Genomic DNA, 23,248 nt, shown 5'->3' with positions numbered 1-23,248 from the left:
CCATCTTGTTACCAAGAATCCACCCAAAAGAATATCTGGCACATGTTTCCACTCGTGTGTTTTCACCGTTTAAAAGTGCTGTTTTAGTGAGACGTTGTAAAGTGAGATATTGACAGTGCAGCACAGCCGGGTCAGATTTTCTGTGACCATATGGTGACAGGAAACCTGATCCTGAATGAGCAAACTTTTCTAATGTGAGTTGTAATAATCTCTCCCCCCCCCCCCCAAACCTCCCTTCAAAAGTATTCCTTTTACGTAAGCAGTAGACCACACAGCAATGTGGTTACCAGGACAGTGGCAGAGATACTTGCTGCTATTCAAGCCAAATACTTCAACTGGAGAATCATTTAGACAAGTGTGCTCTATACAGAAACCTTGGCCAAACCCATGAAAGCAAAGAGAAACTGCATTTTAAATGTGGTTCTCAAAAAGCTGCTAAAACATATAATTAAAAAACAAACAAACATAATAATCAATTTTTATTACAGTCTTTAAAATCTATTATTTATTTGTAATCGCTAAAGAGCAAAACTTACTGCTTTTAAACTAGTCAAGTGAATTGTTTTTACCCGTTTCATTATTTCCTGGGTAATAATTGTAAGTCAAGTCTCTAAGAAAAGTAGTAACTTGTTTCTCGTTAAGATTTTGCATGGTTTGAGGTATCATTCATGTGTGTAGCACAAACATTGTGCGACAAGATACGCACTGAAGTATACAATTAAGTTTGTTTAATAAGTAATATTTATTTATTAGTTAATTTTTAATATTGCATATATGCTTTATGTATTATCTTAATGATAAAGGGTTTATAGTTGCTTTATAAATTTGGTTGTAAGTGGATGATAAAAATGTGAATATTTACTTAACATATTTAAGTTAATTTTCCCTATGGAGATGTAAAAAAATACATATTCATCTATTATTTATTTATTGTCTTAATGTTTTGTAGTGGGTATTATTAACACAAAAGAAAAAATGGAGTGAAAAGGAAGGAGAGGAAGAAATACTGGGGAAAATAATTATGTACTTATAAAGGAAATGTTTATGTTGGTAGTTTGAAGTGTAAATAGAAGTATACAAATATCAAATAAAAAGTTAGCAAACATGCCAATAGAGACAGTTAGCAGGACAATGGACCTTCACAAATTACAAAGAATGTGGTGGTTTCTCAAGTTCTTATGGTGTCACTGACAGGAATGGTGTAAATTTTTTTGCTGATCACATACAATAAGGCTATTCTAAGCTATCTTGGAAGAATGAACCCATTATCAGTGTTAAAGCTTCTCGGTAGGTTTTGCCGTCTCGTAGTAACCCGGATCTTTTGTTATATGCTTGAGCAAGCATCCTCATTTACCCCAGACGGTTTCACACTGCAATCCGAGGGCCCATAACTTCCAATCACAGTCGGCCATCTGGGAGGAGACGGCCAAGTGAAGAATTACAGAGAGGGATTTAACCATTAAATCTGGCTAAATGGCGTGTAATCAAATATATATTTAAGAATATCACGTATGCCGTCATCTTGGAAAAGTCACATATGATTCATTGTTTGGGTGGATGCTTAGCAGTAGGTTGTTAATGAAAGGATATTGAATGGGTGTGTATTTACTCATGCTGTGGTACTAAACACAACCACAAGCTGTAAGTCAGCTCTGACCAGAGCACTCTGACCAGTAACTGCTTTATTTATAGGGTCATCCAGTCACAGGACATTTAATAAGATGCCCAGTTTATGCATAGACTCAACTTCTTGTTCAAACCGAAGGTTTTATGACATTCGGTAGAGATGTTTTGTTGTTTTTTTTTTTATGGTGCTCTTAAAATTATACAGCAATATAAAAGATCTTTTCCTGGCAGAAAGGAAATGTGCGTCCTTGTTTTTCATTAATTTGACCTAAGGTTATCCCAAAGAAGAAGACAAGAGCTACTAGCATTTGTCATTGATTGAATGCAGCACATTTCCTGGGCCAAAACCCTGAAACAATATCCCTCATGTGGACAACCAAAAACTTGGGACTTTTCAGATTAGCTATATTTTAATATGACATAAAAACCAGTGTAAAGAGGAATTGGAATCTGTGTTGATGCTGACTTGTTAAAATCTGAATATGATAAGCAAGGGTTCTCAAAACTGCATCTCTGGGATCTTTCAGTGTTGGTCAATCAGCTGTGTCATGAATACATTAGAATACATCCTGTTTTAATACAGCCATCAGACCATTAAATGCAATCAGTAAGTGGGATCAGTTACAGATGCTGGGAAAGTGATCCCAAGTTCAAAGTTATAAAAGCGTATTAACTCGTCTGGGCTAAGATTAGCTCTGATGCTCGCCTGGAGTCGCCTGTTTGAGGAGAATCGTATTCATGGGTGTCTGTTTTTGAGGTCACACAGTGCCATCTAGCGGTGTTGCATTATTAGTTCCTCACGAACCAAGTGCAGATTTGCAGGTTTATAGTTGAATCTCCGCTTTTCTTGTGGAAATGAATCGATATATGGCCCATTTTGCACGCTGTAGTTAGTATCATTTAGAGTACACACGTGTGCCGTGGTGGAAGCAAAGACGTATTTATTTGGTTGACATTTGGATTTAAGTGTTGACCTTTGATTTTATATTAAACGAAGATGTACATTCTTAAAATTTGCCAAAATTTGAGATGGTATGATATGGTGCTGCAGTGGAGGTCCAGGGTGAACAATCTGGATGTATCAGGTAATAAACGTAAAGATATTAATCTAGTCACAGGTGCTATAAACTTATCCTGACATGAAACAGAATAAATAAAACTTTCCAAACATGCTAGCGATTTCCGATTCGTGAGAGTCGTTCGATGAATCGGTTGAACTGGTTTTTCATAAACCTGGACGACCCTGCGTCCCAATGTGCATACTATACACCCTATCTGCCCTAAATAGTATTGGAAATTACTAGTATCACATAGAGTTTAGGATGGATAGTGTGCACATTGAGTTATTTATTCACGCATCCGACTGAATCGGTTCTCGAGTCAGCAACTGACTCATGACTCACACCGTGTCCTAACTCCACGCGACGCGACGCGACGCCGTGACACGCGATAAAAGGTATTTTAACATACAAACTATATGACAGTAGATAATCTCAAAGTTACCCGTGTCTAATCTGAGTTTATATATCGCGTGACCTTATAGCCATATTGAAACCAACACAGTTTACCTCAGATCTTAAATAGTTTAAAGCAAAAATTACCGTTAAAACTGTGGACTCACTGTGAACCAACGAGTGTATTCCACGGCAAAGATGTTATCAGTCACTCAGTATGTACATTTAATGAAGTTTTAATAGTTATGAATTAGATTATAAACGTATCCATTTCGTTGCGAGTGCAGAGCGCTTCCAGAGAGAGCCCGCCCACACACGCCTCTGATTGGCTGATATTTGATTGATTCTATCGCGTGCAGTAAGGACACGGTGTTACAAGAATCACTGAACCGGTTCTTTTGAAATACGATGTTCGAAAGAACCGATTTTCTGAAATGATTCGAACTTTCCATCACTATTTTCCATTTTCAAACAGGCAGTTCCCTACTCAAACTCATTGGTTTAGATTAGCAGAGCCACTTCAGAAATTGGCTAGATTATGATTACAAATCACATATCAGTGATATTTGTATGGATAGTATCTTTTAGTATTTTAAAAATGATAAAGTGCAGAAGTTCAGAAGGATTAACATACCATGAAAAGGTTCCAGCAGAGCCAGAGGCCATACTAAGACTATTATGTTTCCTGCTAAATGTATTGGATTAGAAAAAAGAAACTTGTAGCATATGAATAAATTAGTTTTATTTAATTCATGAAACGTACACAAATCAGACATTGATCACAAACATTGCAGTAGTCAACACCATTTAGTTCTCCTATGTGATGTCAAGACCGACCCAAGAACACTGATTTCAAATGGTGCTAGATGCCATAAAGTACTCTATGGCACCATCTGAATTCAGCTTCCAGGAGCAGCACAGGAGGAGATGGCACTGGAAGGCAAAATACAAATATTAAAGATGCTGCAGTACACATGAACCTCATTCTGTCAAGATAGTTTGTTCTGATCCATACTTTCTTTTAATAGGATTTATTTCTGAGACTGTTAAAACTTTTTTGTGTATACCCAAGAGTAGAGGTATTATATTTGAACTACTGAGTCAATAGAATGAGTACAAAAGAAAAGTATAGGGAGTGACCAAGAGGCAGGGAGAGCATTTGTTTACAAGTTTCTTTTTCACTCTAGTACATCAGTTTATTCTTGGTTTGCTGCCTCTGCGCACCTGACAGCTTGTGTAATGCTGGTCCAGCTCTTAAAGGGAAAGGCATCTTTATTGAGGCTCCGAACCTGCCATTTAATCGGGGTGGAAAAGAGAAAATACTGCAGTGAATATACAGTCAGCAGATTGCAAACAGCTAAGGCATGCAGTATAGTATTTTTTATTTATTTTTTTTAAAATACGATTTTCTAGCATAAAGCATATTATTTGAACTCGCATTCAACAATGCAGTTATTCCCAATATTTGGTGGGCTGCTGAGATGATGTCTTCAGGAACGTGTTGGCTTAGGTTCATATAATGGATGTTTATCTTTATCAATACTGTTGGGTCTAGAAAGATTACGAAATTCATTTTTCTTGGACAAGAGTCAGGCCAAGATACTAAATATAACATCTTATATATAGCCTAACAACAAGTCATAAGTGAATTACTAATACTTGACTTTATTGTCTGTACAGGCCCTGGACATTGAAATTCATATTTGACACTGGCATAAAAAAATATAATAGACAGAAAACGTACTTTACACTTTCATACTGTATCTATAGAACACATGGAACACACATTATCCTCATTAAAAATGTAAAACTAATACATATGATAACTGTAATTAAAACATTAAATTATTGTAACATTTAATTGCTGTAATTGTGATTACAACAAATTGTTTTAAAAATACAAATATAAAGCAAAAAAATAACGTACAATATATAAATATTGTTTATAAATTTACTATTATAGCTTTTTTTAATTAAAAGAGTGTCTAATGCTGTCGTTTTATTTTTTTAATTCATAAATTTACATTTTTACAAAATTATAACAATGACGGGTCTACCATATTGTTCACTTCAGGCAACGTACAAGAAGCATGTAATGTGGCCTGATTGCGCCACCTGAAGGGAAGATTGAGCATTGCGCTAATGATTTGTTTACCTCGTTTGGTCAAGTGCGCACTAGCAAATAACTACAACACGTTTCTTGTTAAACACGCTGAATAAGACAGATAGCGTTACGATTTGACGTCTTAAGCACTATTTATTTTTTTGGGATGAACAAGATGATTATCTATAACAACAAAAGTTTTGGTGTTAAACAGGTTACCAAAGGTATGTTAAGCTTAAAATGTAATTCACTATTACTACTTTACGGTTTCTCTTTTAGAGAGATTTGCTTCAGTGATGGTCTAGACAAGAAGTGCGCACTTCAATTACAGCCAGTGGCGTACGCAACGCAACGCATCTCTCGCTCGCGCAGCATCCTTTTCTAGCCGTTGTCTTGAACGCGACGCATGCAGTTATGAGACAGTGGAAGACTCACTTATGACTATGTCATGTTCAGCCGCGACGCGTTAATATAAAAAGGATCGCTTTACGAAATCTCTTACGCAGGCGAAATTGCCTAATGAAACTCCATATTATTGTCGCTATGACGCAGTAATATATCTTAACGAAGGCCTGTTGGAATAATTATTAGTACACTTCAATCTCAGATTTCAAGTGATGACAATATTAGCTATTTGTCAGACAGTATTTATAAATTACGTATGGCTAAAAATATTAAGGCATTTAAAAGGATTTCTATATTATTCCCCGTTTTACAAACAAATAAATGACTTATACCTCTTATAATAAGTTTTTCTACTTACGTAGGTACATTCAAACGATTGCCTTCCAGTGGAATCTTTTTCTAAATATTCTACATGCCACGGATGCCTGCACTCCTCACTTCTTTCAATCCGACCCAACTCCTCACTTTCCATTCTTGAGACGTAGTCTCCTCGCATCATTACAAGATCCCTATCGATTTTTCCAGGGCGAAATACTCAAGCCACGCCCCCTCAGACACTCCCCCGGCGACTGATTGGCCAAAGCGCTTTACACGTTCCTAAACACTTCTGGATCACATGTGCTTGACGCGTGTTTACAAACATTGAATGAGGTCACATGGTACAGGCGACCATTTAATGCGCATCGCTGGATAGTGTCGCAGCATCTCATAAGAAAGAACAAAAGAACCGGAACCCAAGCTTACGTGAAACGATCTGTTATATATCATGCCGAAGCCGTCGTGAAAACACTGTTTAGCTCGTTTATTTGATCTTATTCTTAGGAAAATGAGCAATTGTAATATATTTTTCTTTCATAACACACAACTACGTCCTCTATGCTTTAATATAAGAAATATTTATAGTTGCCAAGTAGCTTTGCTGTTAATACAAATATATCGAGAAAGATAAATTTATTAAGAGAAACCCACGTGTTATAATCTCTTTTGTTGCAAATATAAAAGCACACACACACACATATATATATATATATATATATAAAATTATTTTAGCACTTTCTTGTTGTTAAAGTTTGAAAGATGTTTACAGTGGTTACTTCAGAATAATAATATTGCTTTGAATGTTTCTAGAACATTCCAGAAATTCCTGTATTCAATATTGCTTTATTGGCATGACTGTAAAAAAAAAAAACAAAAAAAAAAACTGTAACAGTCTGTAATATTCTAGAACATTCCAGAACATTGTGGGACTAAATGACAAAAATCATTGTTGTTAGCTCAGTATTATGCATGCAGCATGTTGTCAATATATCATAAAATATGTTGATTAGCCAATAAGTCACGAACAGTCTTCAGTTAGGTAATTTCATGATGTGTTCATTATGCCTACCAATTTAGTTTAAAAGTCATAAAATATTTTTTTATTATACTTTTGGCATTAGAACTATAGACAACATAGGGGGAAACAATTTAAAAATCCCCCAAAAATCCAAAATTCACTTTTGAACCCCCCAAATAATTTTCGTTGTTGTATAAATGAAATCACATTTCACGTTTTTCTTGACAGAGACCAAACTTTACCAAGCGCATTCTGAGAAAGTGTCATCTCGATAACTTATTTGTGACAACAAGGAAGTTTATTGTATAACCTTTATCTTTTGTTATTGTTTTAAGGCAGGATTCCATGATGAATTCTCACAGCTCTCCCAGATCATTATTGTCCAGTAACATTTTCCCTCTTTATACACACTAGAGGGCACAGTTTACCCAAAATACTCTCTCGACTTAAGCCATTGCTGAAGTTGTTAGTACTTACAAAGTGGAGTATTTGTGAACAAGTCCACATTTTGAAAATTAAGAACACCATCATTTTACTCCACAAGCAATACCTCATCAAAAGCATAATCAACAACTGCTCAATTGTTGTTTTATGTACTATAGACCTCAGCAGAAACAAAGGCATAGTGATTTACATTATACAGTAGTGCACATATGTGAGAAAGCAGTGGAGGGAAGTGTGTGGGAATAGAGCATGAAGTGTACATGTGTTGGTCATAAAACTGAGCAACAGGGGAGGGCATGTGTCTGAGTAAAACCACCCGTCATGTTCATTCTCATGGGGATTATATAGCTGACAGGTTTATCTGTGTGTGCATGTGAAATGAATCCGTGTATCCTTATGCCTGGTTAGGGAGGTTGATTCAATCTTCTGGAGAACAGAGACAGTTGGTCTTGTTAATTAAATATTACTCTATACATGTTGTTAAACCTTTTTCAGGTGGCACACAACCTAAACCTAAGTCAGTGTTGCTGTATTGATTGTACAGATTAATGTAGAACCGCAGTATTTACATAAAAAAAAAATATATATATATATATATAAATGAGTCTTAAATTGTCTCTGATTATCATGTCAATTCACAAGCCCTTTACTTGTTATTGCAGAAGAGTATGATGTAGATCTGGTGTCACTGAGCATGCCTGTGCTATCCAAACTCTTCCACTGAATATCTGAAGCTTGCAGCTGGGTCTGACTGAATGTCTTTATTTAGCTCCATGGTATTTAGTCTATTTGTTGGCATGTCTAAATGATCTATAAATAAAAGGACTTAATGTTATGACATATATCTACACAGTATTTTTTAAATGTATTTAATTCCAAACTCATATGCACATTTTAGAATAACAGTAAAATCCTCCACATGTAGTTTATATTTAATTATTAAGAGGAACTGGGAATAAGTTTCACTTTATGCTTGGTTTATGAATATAATTGCTATTTTTTCTAGCTCCTGTTAATTTGTTTGGTTTTCACTGGGTAAAATGATTCTGAATGTTAAGGATTACCTATATAGTGCTGTTTTTTTTTCATGCAGTTGTTGAATTCATCTGGTGGTTGGAGACACAACTTCTCCACCCCTGTCTGTATATAACATATACAACACCATAGTACAAAATGTTCAACTGTGGGGCGCCACAGAGGGTTTAACACACTTCACTTGATCCCAGGACCGTGTGAATCCACTGAAATCTCATGCACGTAGCAAGCTTGATGTGGCCCAGGGGACATCACGACTGCCTTACTAGTGTTTTCTTTGTAGTCGCCTCAGTAGATTTACTTAAACAACCATTTAAAGCCAAAGATTTACGTTATTTATGAATCCTAAGTGATTACTTTTTTGTTGAAATGAAGTGATTTTGTTTTTAGGTTTCAAGTTACAATGTCAATTCTTCTCTGTAGTCATATTTTTAATGAACTTGGAAATCAGCAAGATATTGTATATTCGTGCATGTTAATTTTTGGGATAAATCCTGAGATTTCGGTGGAATTCATTTAAATATAGCAAAATGTGACGTAAACAAAAGTTTATTACATTTTTCAACATTTCTCAGAATGTCAAGAAAATTACAGTAAAAAACATACTTTGCTAGTCACTCTAAATTATTGATATTGTGTTAAAAAAATATGATATTTGTGTTTTGTTCTCTAGCGGTTCAGAAATTTGGCTTCTCCACAATAAATGAAATGATATGATTAACAAAACAATATAAGAACTCACTCATCATACACATACACTTCCACATGCTAAACAACAATCCTACGTCTTCATTTGTTCTTTTTTTTCACCCCCCAAAATATACTTTGTATAAAAATATATGCAATTACACAAACAGTAAAGGTTTTTTGTTGCTGTTGTTGTTGGAGGCTATTTTGTCTTTACCATTAAGTTGTGTGTGAGTGAGTCATGTCTGACACTCGAGATTTTTAGCAGTACTTGTGTTATGAGATACCACTTTACAGCTTTTTACTGATTAAATGTATTTTAAATGCAAGAGTTGCTTAGATAAAAGCATCTGCCAAATGCAAAAACGTCTGAATGCATAAGCATCCTGAATATTACCGAAATGAATCAAATCAAGAGTGGCAAATGCAAAATACTAACATAGGCAATTGAAAAAGAGACTACATTTATGTCAGTGAAAGGCCAGATTTAATAACCCCATTCTATCTGATAAGAATCCTAAGTTTAAGAACCGTTAAATGCAGACAATAGTAACTATTCTGATGTACCTGAAAATTAAAAAGAAGTATAACGCTTCGCAATGAGTTTCAGTTCGTTAACATTAATGAATTCGATTTCATGAACAACATTGACATGAACAATTTTATAGCATTTAATAATCAGTTAATGTTAACTCATAAATATACCATTGGTCATTAATTCATGTTCATTCATAATTCATGTTCATTTATACAACTTGATATGTTAAAAAGTATTATGTATAGAAATTGGCATCATCATTGATGAATAAATGCTGTAAAAGTATTGTTCATTGTTATTTTGTGATACCTAATACATTAATGTTAACGAATATTAACCAATACTATGTAGAGCAGCAGTTGTAGACTTGAGAATGCTTTTCCAGTATGAATACTGTACATACTTAAGATTTTGGCTCATCTAAACGTATAATACAAATCCTATTCATTATGGAGCTTACAAATTCCTTAAGCATGGAAGATCTCAAGAGACTTTTTGCACTGGTGGAGTCCAAACATATTTGAAAGTGTAAATGTTTGAATATAATTGACGTGGTTTCTGAATTGTTATTCATCAGCTAACATTTCAGGCTCAACTGTAACAAATTTGGTTCTTTTATCTCTTGTGTTTACACAAAAGGCTGCCCAACAATAATGCTCGTACTTTCATCACTGTTTTTCTCAACATCATCTCCGTTACAGTTTTTATCACACCTAATGCTGTTGTGCATGATAACCCATGACGTTTGTTCACTCGTCGTGTTGGTCGATAGATTGATGTTGTCTCCAAGACGCTTACATCGGAGTATCTACCACTTGTGTCTGGGTGGCAGAGTGGCCATTGGTCGGAGGAGATTCTGGAGACTCTCCATTGATGATAGGCTTGTCCAAAGGTTCCTGTTGAGGCAGAGGAGCCACAGACAGCAGTGTGTTGCCTTGGTTCTCTTGATCCACTTGAAAGGAGTCCTCAGCCTTGATTGAGACGAGACATTGGATAGATATGCTGAGCATTGATCCTACCTCGACCCTAATACTATTGATTCATTTGGAATGCGCAATGATTAGATGGTCACACTCACCAGTCGTAGTCCTTTCGATTGCCCTCGATTAATCTTTAGAAGGTATCCAGCAATTAGCAAAGCAGCAAGTAGCAAACCCGTTATCAGAAGAGAGATCAGGACAATTTTAGAGCGCTGACCCAATCGGGACACCGCTTCCTCTACTTCCACCTAGACACAGACCAGTTCCAAAACATGTTAGCTTTTTTGACCTAGAAGTAGTTGTATTTCTGTTTTGTTTTACAATATTGTGTGAATTAAGTGGAATTAGGTTTGTGCGATGTGTCATATACAGTATAGTGTGTTTTTGTCAGCACAGCTGTTTACCCTTATAATGAGTTACAGTCTTACCTCACCCTAACTTAACCCTAAACTAAACCGCATGGTAAAATATGCAGTGTTTCTGCTTCAGAGGTCTAATAGGGTGTGTATTATTCATATGGACTGGAATCTGGGAGTAACGCTTGTTAAACCACTGCTTTGCAAAATCCTGATAGCAGATGTGCAGGCTCCCTCTTCCTTTTGTATTTTTGTTTTTCCCCTCTTTTTCACTCTGCTTACTTGATTACATGATAAAGTTTTAAGCATTGCTGACCTTATCGGTGATGTTGTCGTTGTTGAACTTCCCAGCCATTCCTTCAGGATCAGCTTCATGGAACAAAATATAAATAAATAAATACAAAAAACATAAATAAAAAAAGATAGATTTTATTCTCGTTGTTCACAGCACTGGAATATTTAACATACACCCACAATATAGTCACTTATTGATTTATATATGTATTTTTTGGCAATAAATTCAGTCTGCAGATAATTTTTATTCATGAATTTTAAGTGAGATGTAGGCAGTAAGTAGAAGTTTTATAGTTTGAATGTGTAAAAATGAATTGAAATTCAAAGAAACTCAATGCTAATTTTTAAACTAGAATAAGAAGATAAACGCTGAATGTTGGCTTTAAAAATAATTTAAGCTTGATGCTTTATAAGATGGATAGAATGTCATCTGTACTGTATTTCATATCTATAATATTAGATTTATATATTTTATGATATTTAATAAAATGTCCTTTGTTATTTTGTGGGGTGGGCCTATTTCAAATAAAATTCAAACGCGTGAATTTTAATTAAATGACATTTTAATCTACACTTGGTGATTTCATGACATTGATAAGTGTTTTTGCTGTACATTTTGTAATATTCACCAAATATAAAACACGCAAATAAATAAGAAAAAGAAGACAATACAAACCTTCAATGCTGTCGCCATAAACAAGTATCTCATCCGTGTTGTCTATCTGATAGATTTCAAGTTTGCAGTCTTCACCGCACAGATGTTCTAGAACACTCTGTATCCTGACTTTAGTCTCTTCCTATTGGATGAAAGAGTTTTTGAATAAGTGTAGGACACTTTTAAATGCATATATATGTGTGTGGTTATTTAACATGTAAACATGACGAAAAGAAAGCAGAGTGATGCATTAAGCCTTACTCTCTTTTTCTCCCCTTTCTTTCCCTCTCTATCGCTCATATTTATTTCTTTCCTGGAATGTGGTGTAATGTGGTGTAATATGACGCCTGTATGTTCAGATTTTCTCTCTTAGCAACAGCCTCCCCTTCAATCACAGTTCTCCAAGGGAACATTGGCGAATAGAAAAATTCCCATAAAAATATGCCATTTTGACCAAAAATCCTTATGATTAACACTAAAATAATATAAAAAAACTACAATTGATAATTATGTTGCTAATAAACTGAGCAAACTTTCAAAAAGTAAGTGTCATGTATAAATGATACAATATATAAATAAGACAGAAGCAGTTTAACAGATTAACTTAAATCATTTGGCTTTCTTTTTTGTTAAACAAGTGTCACATTCTTTTTGAATTTTAGCTGAAATCATCAGATGTCATGAAGTCTTGCTTTAGTCACATACACACAAGTCATTCATGATGTCTTTTTTTCCTGTTTTACTACTCGTAGTAGATACTTTATTCTATTGAGACTCTTTACTGGCTCTGAAACTAAACCTAGAGGCCTGACTGTGTATTTTGGCAGAGTTCCTGGCATGAATGCTGAACTGCCACCACCCATAGCGTGTAATGGAATGCCATTGATGTGCAGGCCACAAGGCCTCTGTGAAGGGTCCGCCCAGCGAGACCTTAGCACATAGCATAACACACTTTTTTAGGGTCTCTATAGGATGACTTATAAAAAGACTTAAACATTTTGTATAAAGTCATAGTTGTCAAAAGGAAGACACACTTAGCAGTCTCTGTAATGTTTTGTCTGTGCCTAAAGGCTATGTTTGTTATTGTAGATTATGCTGATCACACTTTAGTGTGGGTTTTCTGAAATGTAAAGGTGTGTGGGTATTTCTGAGTGATTGCTAATTGGAGATTCGTGCAGGTCACATTACACTTCAGATATATATATATATAGATATAGATATAGATATAATATATATATATATATTTTTTAATGATATACTATTGTACAATTTAATATATTTTATGGTTTTATGGTAATGAGAATTTGGGGAAAGTGTAAAATGATAATACAAATCTAAAATATATTTTAAAATTTTAGTTTTATTTTAATCATGTGTTCTTACCTTGACAATGTGGGTGCAGATATAGGCTACTCGCAACCTTGTTACTTCCAACTCTATACCTAATTTCAGCCCTTTTAAACTAGCCAGTATGGATATTATTTCCCCAGATTCTGCCCAATTATCAGAGGATAAATCCAGACCAGTACTTACACATGTGGAGGAGGCCTTTAGTTTCAGCAGCACATCATGTTTGTATCGCACCGGTATTTTATCCACACAGACCACATTGCCCTGCAAAATAAACACAAATATACTAGAAGTCTTCTTAACCATACACATAATGGATGGAGCTTGACAAATAATAAATTATTTGATGTTCGCTGTACAGTACGGAGTGTCCCCACCTTAGAAGTGATACTGTTTTTTTCAGGTGGGTTTGGGTCGGTCTGATCTGGGGTCTGTGTGTCAGGTTGAGTTGGCTCAGTGGTCTCAGTTTGTGGCATCTCTGAAGTCTCTGAATCAGGTGACATGGAGGGGAAAATGAAAATCTGGATCTGAGGATCTTCTGTGAGAGAAATATACTTGTAATTACTTGTCCAAGTGTTGTTTTTTTCATACAGTTTAATTTTGAATGTGAAGAACATGGTCATAGTTTAGTGAGGTAAATTATATTTTTTAGGCTTCAGGAAAATCATATATTATACCGGTCGGTTCATTATACTATAGATCACAAATATTTGTACAAATGGATTAATTATATCACATCTAATCCAAACCAAACTTCAATTGTAATGTCATTTAAAACAACAACATCACTTGTTTTGGTCATAAATACCTAGAGAGTTTTCTAATCAGCTAAGTTAATCAGCTCAAAACTCAAGGGAAAACAAAGGAAAAGGAAAGTTATTCATGTTTTTAATTACAGAGAAAGCAGATAAGGTATTATGACAAAATAACACCTTTATCAATTCATTAATGTTTCATTTATTTCTTTGCTGAGTTTAACATGGATTATTTTCTTTTTATTTATTTGTTTTTTTTTACCTTTGCTGTGCACCTTTGCTGTTGGAAATGGATCACCATCCCCACGGATGATTCTGTCCAAATTTTCAGCCACATCACAAATCACAGCTGAAATTTAAGGTAAATGTTATCAAGGCGGCTCATTAAAACTAACTGCATTCAAAGTGTCATGATATTAAGCTGTGATACTCTAATTTTAATCTTTCTCAAACATTCCGTCTTTGTTTGGCAGATAATAAAATGAGCAAAAGACACAACAGGCATGCACTGAAGGAGGGATCTGAGCAAAACATTAATAGGTCTTTTCTGCAAGGATGCATTCAATTATTTTTCGAATAAATGCTGTTCTTTTGAACTTTCTATTCTTAAAAAAAAATCCTGATTGCAGTATAACTGTTTTCAACATTGAAAATAATATAAAATGTTTCTTGAGCAGCAAATTAGCATATTAGAATGATTTCTAAGGGATCATGTGACACTGATGACTGAGTATTGAATGTAATTCAGAGGTATGTTTAGCATTTGCTTAGCGTGCTTAACTCTGGTTCAGTTTGATTAAATTGCATAATGTTTTTCAGAGCCAGAGGAATGAACACTGACCTAATTTCTGCACAGCTCTGCCAAGGGCTGCACTGGTTTGAATCAGTGAGTTAAATGTTCTGTGTGTAATTAATAGACTAATTGAGCATGGATACATCAGCACAGACAGAGCTAATAAAACCGTAACCTCACTCCTCCTCCCTGCAACAAGAGGTCCTGACCTCTGACCCCGTCCCTGCCTCAACACACTCCCCTCTGGATGCCTCAGAGAGAGTCAGTCAGAGGTTAAAAAGAAAAGAATAGTCAAAGAAAAGGAGGCAGGGAGATGGAGAGAGGAAATAAAAGACTCTTATTTATGTCTTTCTGGAGCCATTTCTAATTTGCACATGATTATGTGCTGAAAAATGTGATTTATGTGATTTTCTGCTAGAGATGTTTTGAATAAAGGAGTGATTCTATTTTAAAGGAGATCTTTTTTTGTCTTCGGTCATGTGTCAGCGCTCAGCATGATACACATGAAACCTAAAGCGAGACAGTACTGAGTCAGATCACTGTCACAATGATTTAGTGCGCTCCATTCCAACCATTATAATGAGACCATTATTTATCTTTATTTGCATAATTCTCTTGAGCATGCACCAAACTACTCTCAAGTTCACCACAGTCTAATTCATTCTAATTGATCTTTTGATTGGTCACACATGAAATTTTGGCATTTTTCAAAGTTTTGGTAGTCAGCAAATAAGATTTCCCATGTTTTTTATTTTGCCTGTAAATTAAATAGCCATGAGAAGCAATGATATAATAGGATATGGAAGCGTTTCTCTCTCGGATGAATCTCTTCTGCTTGTATTATTAAATTTATAAGTCAGGATAAAGCATATTTAACTGTATCCTGATGCTAGCATCTAGATTTTTCCATGCTAAAGTTTCACAGGGAAAAAAAGAATGAATTGGGTTTATTTGCATGTGCTTCTTTGTTTTTACCAGAGTTATGCAAATCGGTAATGGTGCAAACTCTGCCAAAAAGTAGCTATGAATGCTATTTGCACAATGCAATTCCCCATCTTTTAAACCAGGTTTGAGTGTTAGTTTTGTGGAGTCGTAACTGTTTAGTGAAATCATCCTTAAGTGTTTTGTAATTTAGATTTATAAACAGGATTATGTAGCTTCCCAAGAATAATAGACTACATTCCACTTCTGTGTACTACACTTTCCAGTGAATGTGTAACTGCCTGATTTAGAGAAAATATTTCAACCTGGGAATTTATAGGTACTATAGGGAATTTATAGGTACATCAAAACTGTCACAGGACATTTTTATTAGCATCGTTAACTACAGTGGGGAAAAAAATTATTTGATCCCCTGCTGATTTTGTATGTTTGCCCACTGACAAAGAAATGATCACTCTCTAATTTTAATGGTAGGTTTATTTGAACAGTGAGAGACAAAAAAAACAACAAAAAAAACTTTCAAAAAAGTTATAAATTGATTTGCATTTTAATGAGTAAAATAAGTATTTAATCCCCTATCAATCAGCAAGATTTTTGGCTCCCAGGTGTCTTTTATACAGGTAAGGAGCTGAGATTAGGAGCACTCTCTTAAAGGGAGTGCTCCTAATCTCAGTTTGTTACCTGTATAAAAGACAACCTGTCCACAGAAGCAATCAATCAATCATATCACAAACTCTCCACCATGGCCAAGACCAAAGAGCTGTCCAAGGATGTCAGGGACAACATTGTAGACCTACACAAGGCTGGGATGGGCTACAAGACCATCGCCAAGCAGCTTGGTGAGAAGGTGACAACAGTTGGTGCGATTATTTGCAAATGGAAGAAACACAAAATAACTGTCAGTGTCCCTTGGACTGGGGCTCCATGCAAGATCTCACCTCGTGGAGTTTCAATGATCATGAGGAATCAGAACTACACGGCCACATTTAAGGGACGCCGGACGGGGCCATGTACCGTCAGGGCCAAGGCATTGAAGCAAGCCAGGGCATTTATAATGGGTCGTGGATGGGTATTCCAGCATGACAATGACCCAAAACACCACAGCCAAGGCAAGAAAGAAGTGGCTCAAGAAGAAGCACATTAAGGTCCTGGAGTGGCCTAGCCACTAATCCCATAGACATTAATCCCATAGAAAATCTGTGGAGGGAGCTGAAGGTTCGAGTTGCCAAACGTCAGCCTCGAAACCTTAATGACTTGGAGAGGATCTGCAAAGAGAGGAGTGGAACAAAATCCCTCCTGAGATGTTTGCAAACCTGGCCAACTACAAGAAATGTCTGACCTCTGTGATTGCCAACAAGGGTTTTGCCACCAATTACTAAGTCATGTTTTACGAAGGGGTCAAATAATTATTTCACTCATTATAATGCAAATCAATTTATAACTTTTTTGAAATGCATTTTTCTGGATTTTTTTGTTGTTGTTATTCTGTCTCACTGTTCAAATGAACCTACCATTAAAATTATAGACTGAACATTTCTTTGTCCTTTTTCAGTGGGCAAACGTACAAAATCAGCAGGGGATCAAATAATTTTTTTCCCCACTGTAAAGAAATGTATAATATTTCTGTTGTCTACTGACATTCAAATTAACTAGCTAGGGTTTGCTGTGGATATTATCCTTATAAATATTGTTTTCATTATCCTTAGAATCCACGTGAATCCCTTTATTTGCTTTTTGCATGTTTCTAAAAGAAAGAAATCACAAATGTGATTTAATATCTCAGTTTTTTATAATTCTACTGTATAGCAGCTCTATACTCTAGCCACACGCCAGCAATTGTTTAAATTGTTTCTGTGTTTAAGACACTTGAGCCATGAAAGAACAACCTTTACTGAGTAGTAAATTGTTCCTTTTGGTTTCTAACGTTACAGATTAATTCATCACCATTGGCTGAAGTCACCAGATGGGCACATTAAAATCAAGTTTTCTCCTCCTCCTGTACTCCAGAATCCACCCTCCTGCTTCTCTGAGCCCTTCGTTCCTAGCATGACCTCACCTCAGCGGTATTCACTCATTCACTCACTCCCCCCTGGGCTCCTACCAGCGTGATATGGCTTTGTTTATTTCACTTCCTATTAATTGGTTAAACAGAGACCAGTGTGTGTGGTATGAGGCGTGTGTGTTTCTGTGTGTCTGGTATTTCAGAGGTGTATTGTTTTGATGGTTTAATTTAATTTAGGTACACATCTTAACCATACATTAAAATAACAGTAAAACAGCAACTTCTGAGCATTGGTAGTTTTACCAACAAACTACACTGAACTGAATCATGTACAAACTATTTGAAAACATTAAAGACTTTGCTCTGAAATTAAACCATATCAATAGCTCTGAATAACAGTGTCTTGTATAGAGGGAAGGCACAATAGAGCCCATTACTCAGAGAATCATATGAAAGCATGGCTCCAGTTTGCCAGAAGGGATATTAGTGACCCAGTTGTGATGTGAAAAAAGATTTTGTATTCACATGAGAACAAGAATGAGCCTTCCCCCCCCATTTTTGTTATGGTGTTACAAATTTAATGCATCTCAAAACACACCATAGTGAGTGGTAGAGAAGTGTTAGCATCAGGGTCACAGAGAATGAATATCTGGCTAAAATAGAGTCATGAAAACTACTTTTATAATGCATTATTAATAAAGGATTAAGTAAAGCATTGCCGAGTTTTTAATTAAAATTGTAAAATTTTGTGACACTGATTGCATTGCTCTTTTTCTTTCTGTATAATCGTTCGTAATTATGCACATCTGTGTTCAGCAGCCAGAGACACATCTTTTTTACCAAACGTGTTTGTTTGAAGGTGAAAGGTTGACGTCAATAATTGTCCACACAAACAAAAACCCGTGTAGGTCAATTCACTCAGGCAATTGCACCAGCACCACCCCAACATTACAAATGAGCCTCTTACAACCATAGGGAACATTTCTACAACCCCCTTCCACACAGATGTTATATCTATCTGCCCCCATCCCCCCTGTTCCTCAACTCATCTTCACCCAATTCCCTCCATATTATCACATAACAGGAAGTTACATCTCTTACACTCTTACAATCCCTGCTTTTCCCTCAAAGCCTCTGGGAATTTCCAGTCATGAAATGTTTCGACATTCCAACCCCTGGAATGCTTGGATAACGGGATCGGATGGATTCCTTTTAAGCCGTAGGGAAGACGGAATGATAAAGGAACCTATCATGTGAGGAAAGAAGGACAGAAGGAGTGTGGGTGTCGATAAAGTGGTATGTATTTGTTCTACATCTGTACTGTGATCCTCAAGGCTGCTCGTGCTACTTGGCGAGGTCCCACGTTGCAGTTTCTCTCGGAGCCGACAGCACGCTCACTACATCATGCCCTGCTTCACACTTGATAACACTAACAGTTCGTCAGCTGCTATGAGAGATCAGCTTTACTACAGCAGATGCACGAGCATATGCCTCCAACCCCCGTCTCAAGTACATCTGTCACTTTTGCCTATCAAAAACAAAGAAAATGTCCTCAAATCTCGGTCATAAATTTACTTTTTTAGTGACTTCCTGGTGGGCAAAAAGAAATCCCATAGACTTATATCTGAAGGTGAACCAGAATGTCAAAGAATCTCGGGGATTGAATTTTTTGACTTCACTCAAAACCATCCAGAAGATAGCAGTCACTAACCACTTAGAATGTCCTAGCAACCATTAAGAAGACCCTAGCAACCATTCAGAACACCCTAGCAGTCACTAAACACTTAGAATGCCCTAGTAACCATTGACAACACCTTAGCAAATTCATATATGCCCTCGCAACTACCAAAAACACCTTAGCATAGGTTTGCAGCTTGTTTTTGAAAGAAGTCTTTTATGCTTACCAAGATTGTATTTATTTGATCAATTATTTTATATACTATTTTAGTATATTTTAAAATGTAATTTGTTTTTGTGATTCAAAGCTGCATTTTCAGTGTCTTCAGTCTTGTCTTAAGTGTCACATGATCCTTCAGAAAACATGCTGATTTAATTCTCATGATACATTTCTTTTTCTTAGTGTTCTCAGTGTTTAGAACACTATTATTATGGATATTTATGGATTAAAAAAACAGCATTTATTGTTTGAAATAGAAATATTTAGCAATTGTTTTTATCAATTTAATGTGTCCTTGCTGAATTAAAAAAAGAAAAAGAAAAAAGAAAATCTTATTGACCCCACACTTTTAAAAGTTAGTGTATGAAAAAAATGAAAAATAAAAGCAATACAAATATTGTTTCATTGCTAGGTCATGATGTCCTAATGTTAGAACATTTTAAACTTTTCTACTGTAGATCATCATCTCATCATATTGTTTTCTGTCTCTCTGTTGTTAAGAAAGCAATGGTGGTATAGAACATTCTGTTCAGTTTAGCAGTGCTTGACTAAATGATGCCTGGTCGTTTGCTGCTACACTGAGCGTACTCGTAGGGATGCTGGAATTTGAGACTCGGAAACAATCCAGTTAAAGGGAAGGAGGAATGTAAGTTTGGACCGCCTTCTCTCTCTCTCTCTCTCTCGCTCTGTAACAGCATGCCCCCCGACCTCTGACCCCTCAGCCCCTCTCTTCCTCGAGTGTGGGGCCCACATTGTCTCCACCCATAGAGAGGGCAGCAACACATATGGAGTAAAGACAGACTCTTATGTTTCTAATCAGACACTCCTTGAGCAACCCAACCCCTTCACTCTCTGCCAAATCATCATTATCAGCCGAGCCCGAACCCCTTTAAGCTACAATAACTGAGTTATGGGACCTAAGCCAATGAGAGTGAAAGCTGTTCTTGGTTGTCGGGAGTATGCAAGGGAATGCATGCATTTCCCCAAATCTGCATTGGAAAATAAACAAACTTTACTTTAGTATTTTGACACATTAATTGATGAAGCAATAGATTTGAAATTAAACATTGACATTTCCTCATATTAATGCATGGTTGAGTGTATTTTTATGTGGCTAAATATAATTTTATGCATGGACTTATAATAATTAATAGAACTAGTTTTACTTATTTTCTTTACTTAAAATTAATTGTTTTCTTGAAAATTAATTAAACTTTTTTTTATACTTAATATTTTTAGAAGTAGGATATCAACAAATATTGCCTCATATTTAGCAATTTAACCATATTTTGCTACCTGGTCTCATGGCATAAACGTACCCGGGGGCACTTTGTAGCGAGACGCGAAATACGTACGTTCTTTTGGCAAAATGTTGTTTGTTAGGCAGAATCTATTTCTCAAATATTGTCTTAAAGGAACAATCCACTTTTTTTTTGGAATATAGGCTCATTTTACAACTTCCCTAGATTTAAACAGTTGAGTTTTACCGTTTTTGAATCCATTCAGCCGATCTCTGGGTCTGGCGGTAGCACTTTTAGCTTAGCTTAGCATAGATCATTGAATCTGATTAGATCGTTAACATTTGGTCATCAAAAATGACCAGAGAGTTTCAATAATTTTCCTATTTAAAGCTTCTGTAGTTACATCGTGTACTAAGATAGCAGCTTTTCATTTTCCGTCGGTCTTAGTACACGATGTAACTACAGAGGAGTCAAGCTTTAAATAGGAAAATTATCGAAACTCTCTGGTAATTTTTTAACGAGAAGCTAATGGTCTAATCTGATTCAATGATCTATGCTAAGCTAAGCTAAAAGTGCTACCGCCAGAAACGGAGATCAGCTGAATGGATTCAAAAACGGTAAAACTCAACTGTTTAAATCTTTAATAGATATTTTTCTTGTTTTGCCTACAGTCTACAATCCAAATCCAAATCTACATAATATGCAAAATTGTTATTTATTTTTATGCTATTGTTTCCGAGAAAACATCTTAATTATATATATAAAATTAATTAAAATTAAATTTTTCTATTTGTTGTTTTTATTACTTTAATAAAACATGAAAAATTTAATTTAAGTCTAACTTAAAAAAACACAATGCAATTTTGCTCCTTGAATAAGTTTAGATATTTTACTGGAAAATATTAATAAATATAAATTTAGAAAATAATTCTGCACCACTGTACCTTCTATTTGTGGTTTTCCCTGTGCAGCTCTTCTAATGTAAACATGAGTGTTTGTTTCTGTCTCTGACTGAATTTGAAATATGTATTACATCATACGGTCCACAACTTTTGCCGCCCAGGGTCTTCTAAACACCTGGATGCTCCATAGTCCGCCAAATGAACAAAATCCTCTTTATGCCTAATGGAATAACAACAGATGGACTCTTTAATTCACATACAGACGCACACACGGCCACCTGGTGATATAATATATGCACAGATACAGTGTGGGAGAGAGCGAATCAATTGATCCCAAGCCATTAACTCGAGAGGAAACTCATCAACATTATTTACAGCGTATTGCTGTGATGCAAAGGGGTATGGTAGCTTCACAGAGCTGTGCAGAGAAGTGCATGCATTATAGCAAGCACTGAAACTCTTGCATTAAAACTTTTCTTTATAATGTTACTAAAAGTTAAAATCTTATTGTATAACTTCTCCCTTAACATCTTGAGAAATGCAAAGTTGGGTCCAAACATTTGCAGGTGAAGTAAATTGTACTCACCTTGAAATAAGACGGCAAAAAGACAGATTAAGAAAGCAACATTTGACGCTTTGTGGCATTTTCTGTGAGTGGCCATCCTGAGCGAACGGTCCTGCAGCACTGTGTGTGAGAGTGGGTGAGGGACACAAGGGATAAAGCCAATGCCTGGGCTCTTATAGATTCATGCGTGGCCCTTCCCCCTCTCTCTTTCACTCGCTGCCACTCTCTACTTCTCTACTCTATTCTATTCTTTTCTTCATTCCCCTGAGCTGTGTTGTAATTATGGAGTATCAAAAGTAGCTCAAATTGCATGTTTTTAGTCTTTTGAAGTGAATTTAAGACGATTAAGACAAAATAGAGACAGCATCAATGTCCATCGGCTTGCTGTGATGCCTTACTGAAAACTTACATTGTAAAAAAACATATTATTATAGCTGTCCTATAACAAAGGAACAAAACATGAGTGGATATTATGTAAGTTGATGTGTATTTGACGTACATAAATCTATGTAAAGCACTGGAGAAAAACTAAATGTAAACTATGTATTTTATAACTCCTCTATTCCTCAACTTAAATCTGAAAGTGGATGATAAATGGCTTCTTTGTCCCATTTCAAATAAGAATAGTGTTTTAGGCAGCATTCCAGCAGCAGGTCCACAGAATGAAATGTGTTGCTAGTGTTATGTTAATGCGTACTTTCCAGACTCAACAAAGTGTCTCAAGTAATAATAAACATATACTAAATCAATTTAAGTCTTTGTGTGCTTATAACAATGTTAATATCTTGTGTATGCAAGACTCTGTAGCTACATTTTAAGCAAGCATTACTTGTTGTCATTGTTTTATGGGCTTTTTTCATTTAGGTAAATTAACTAGGACACAGTGC

The 23,248-nt window shown here is 35.7% G+C and overlaps 1 protein-coding gene across 2 annotated transcripts; it reads right to left on the bottom strand.

Annotated features, from left to right (window-relative positions):
• Positions 1-8,938: 8,938 nt before the first annotated feature.
• LOC306844578 (uncharacterized protein) lies at positions 8,939-22,502 on the bottom strand. Of its 2 annotated transcripts, none has more exons than XM_079376810.1 (8): positions 22,383-22,502; positions 14,282-14,368; positions 13,642-13,751; positions 13,448-13,528; positions 11,936-12,056; positions 11,282-11,334; positions 10,708-10,857; positions 8,939-10,600 (listed from the first exon to the last, which is right to left on the bottom strand). In XM_079376810.1, exons 1-8 carry the CDS (start codon positions 22,456-22,458, stop codon positions 10,424-10,426), a joined length of 855 nt encoding a protein of 284 aa, XP_079232936.1. In that variant the 5' UTR covers positions 22,459-22,502; the 3' UTR covers positions 8,939-10,423. The 2 variants fall into 2 exon arrangements, with proteins under 2 accessions (XP_079232936.1, XP_079232935.1); XM_079376809.1 differs by having other exon boundaries at positions 13,642-13,802; positions 22,383-22,500.
• Positions 22,503-23,248: the final 746 nt, after the last annotated feature.

Source organism: Barbus barbus, assembly GCF_936440315.1.
Source record: "Barbus barbus genome assembly, chromosome: 25".
Lineage (NCBI taxonomy): Eukaryota > Metazoa > Chordata > Actinopteri > Cypriniformes > Cyprinidae > Barbus > Barbus barbus.
Note: the sequence above shows the minus strand (reverse complement) of the source record. Positions and strands in the feature narration are given on the sequence as shown.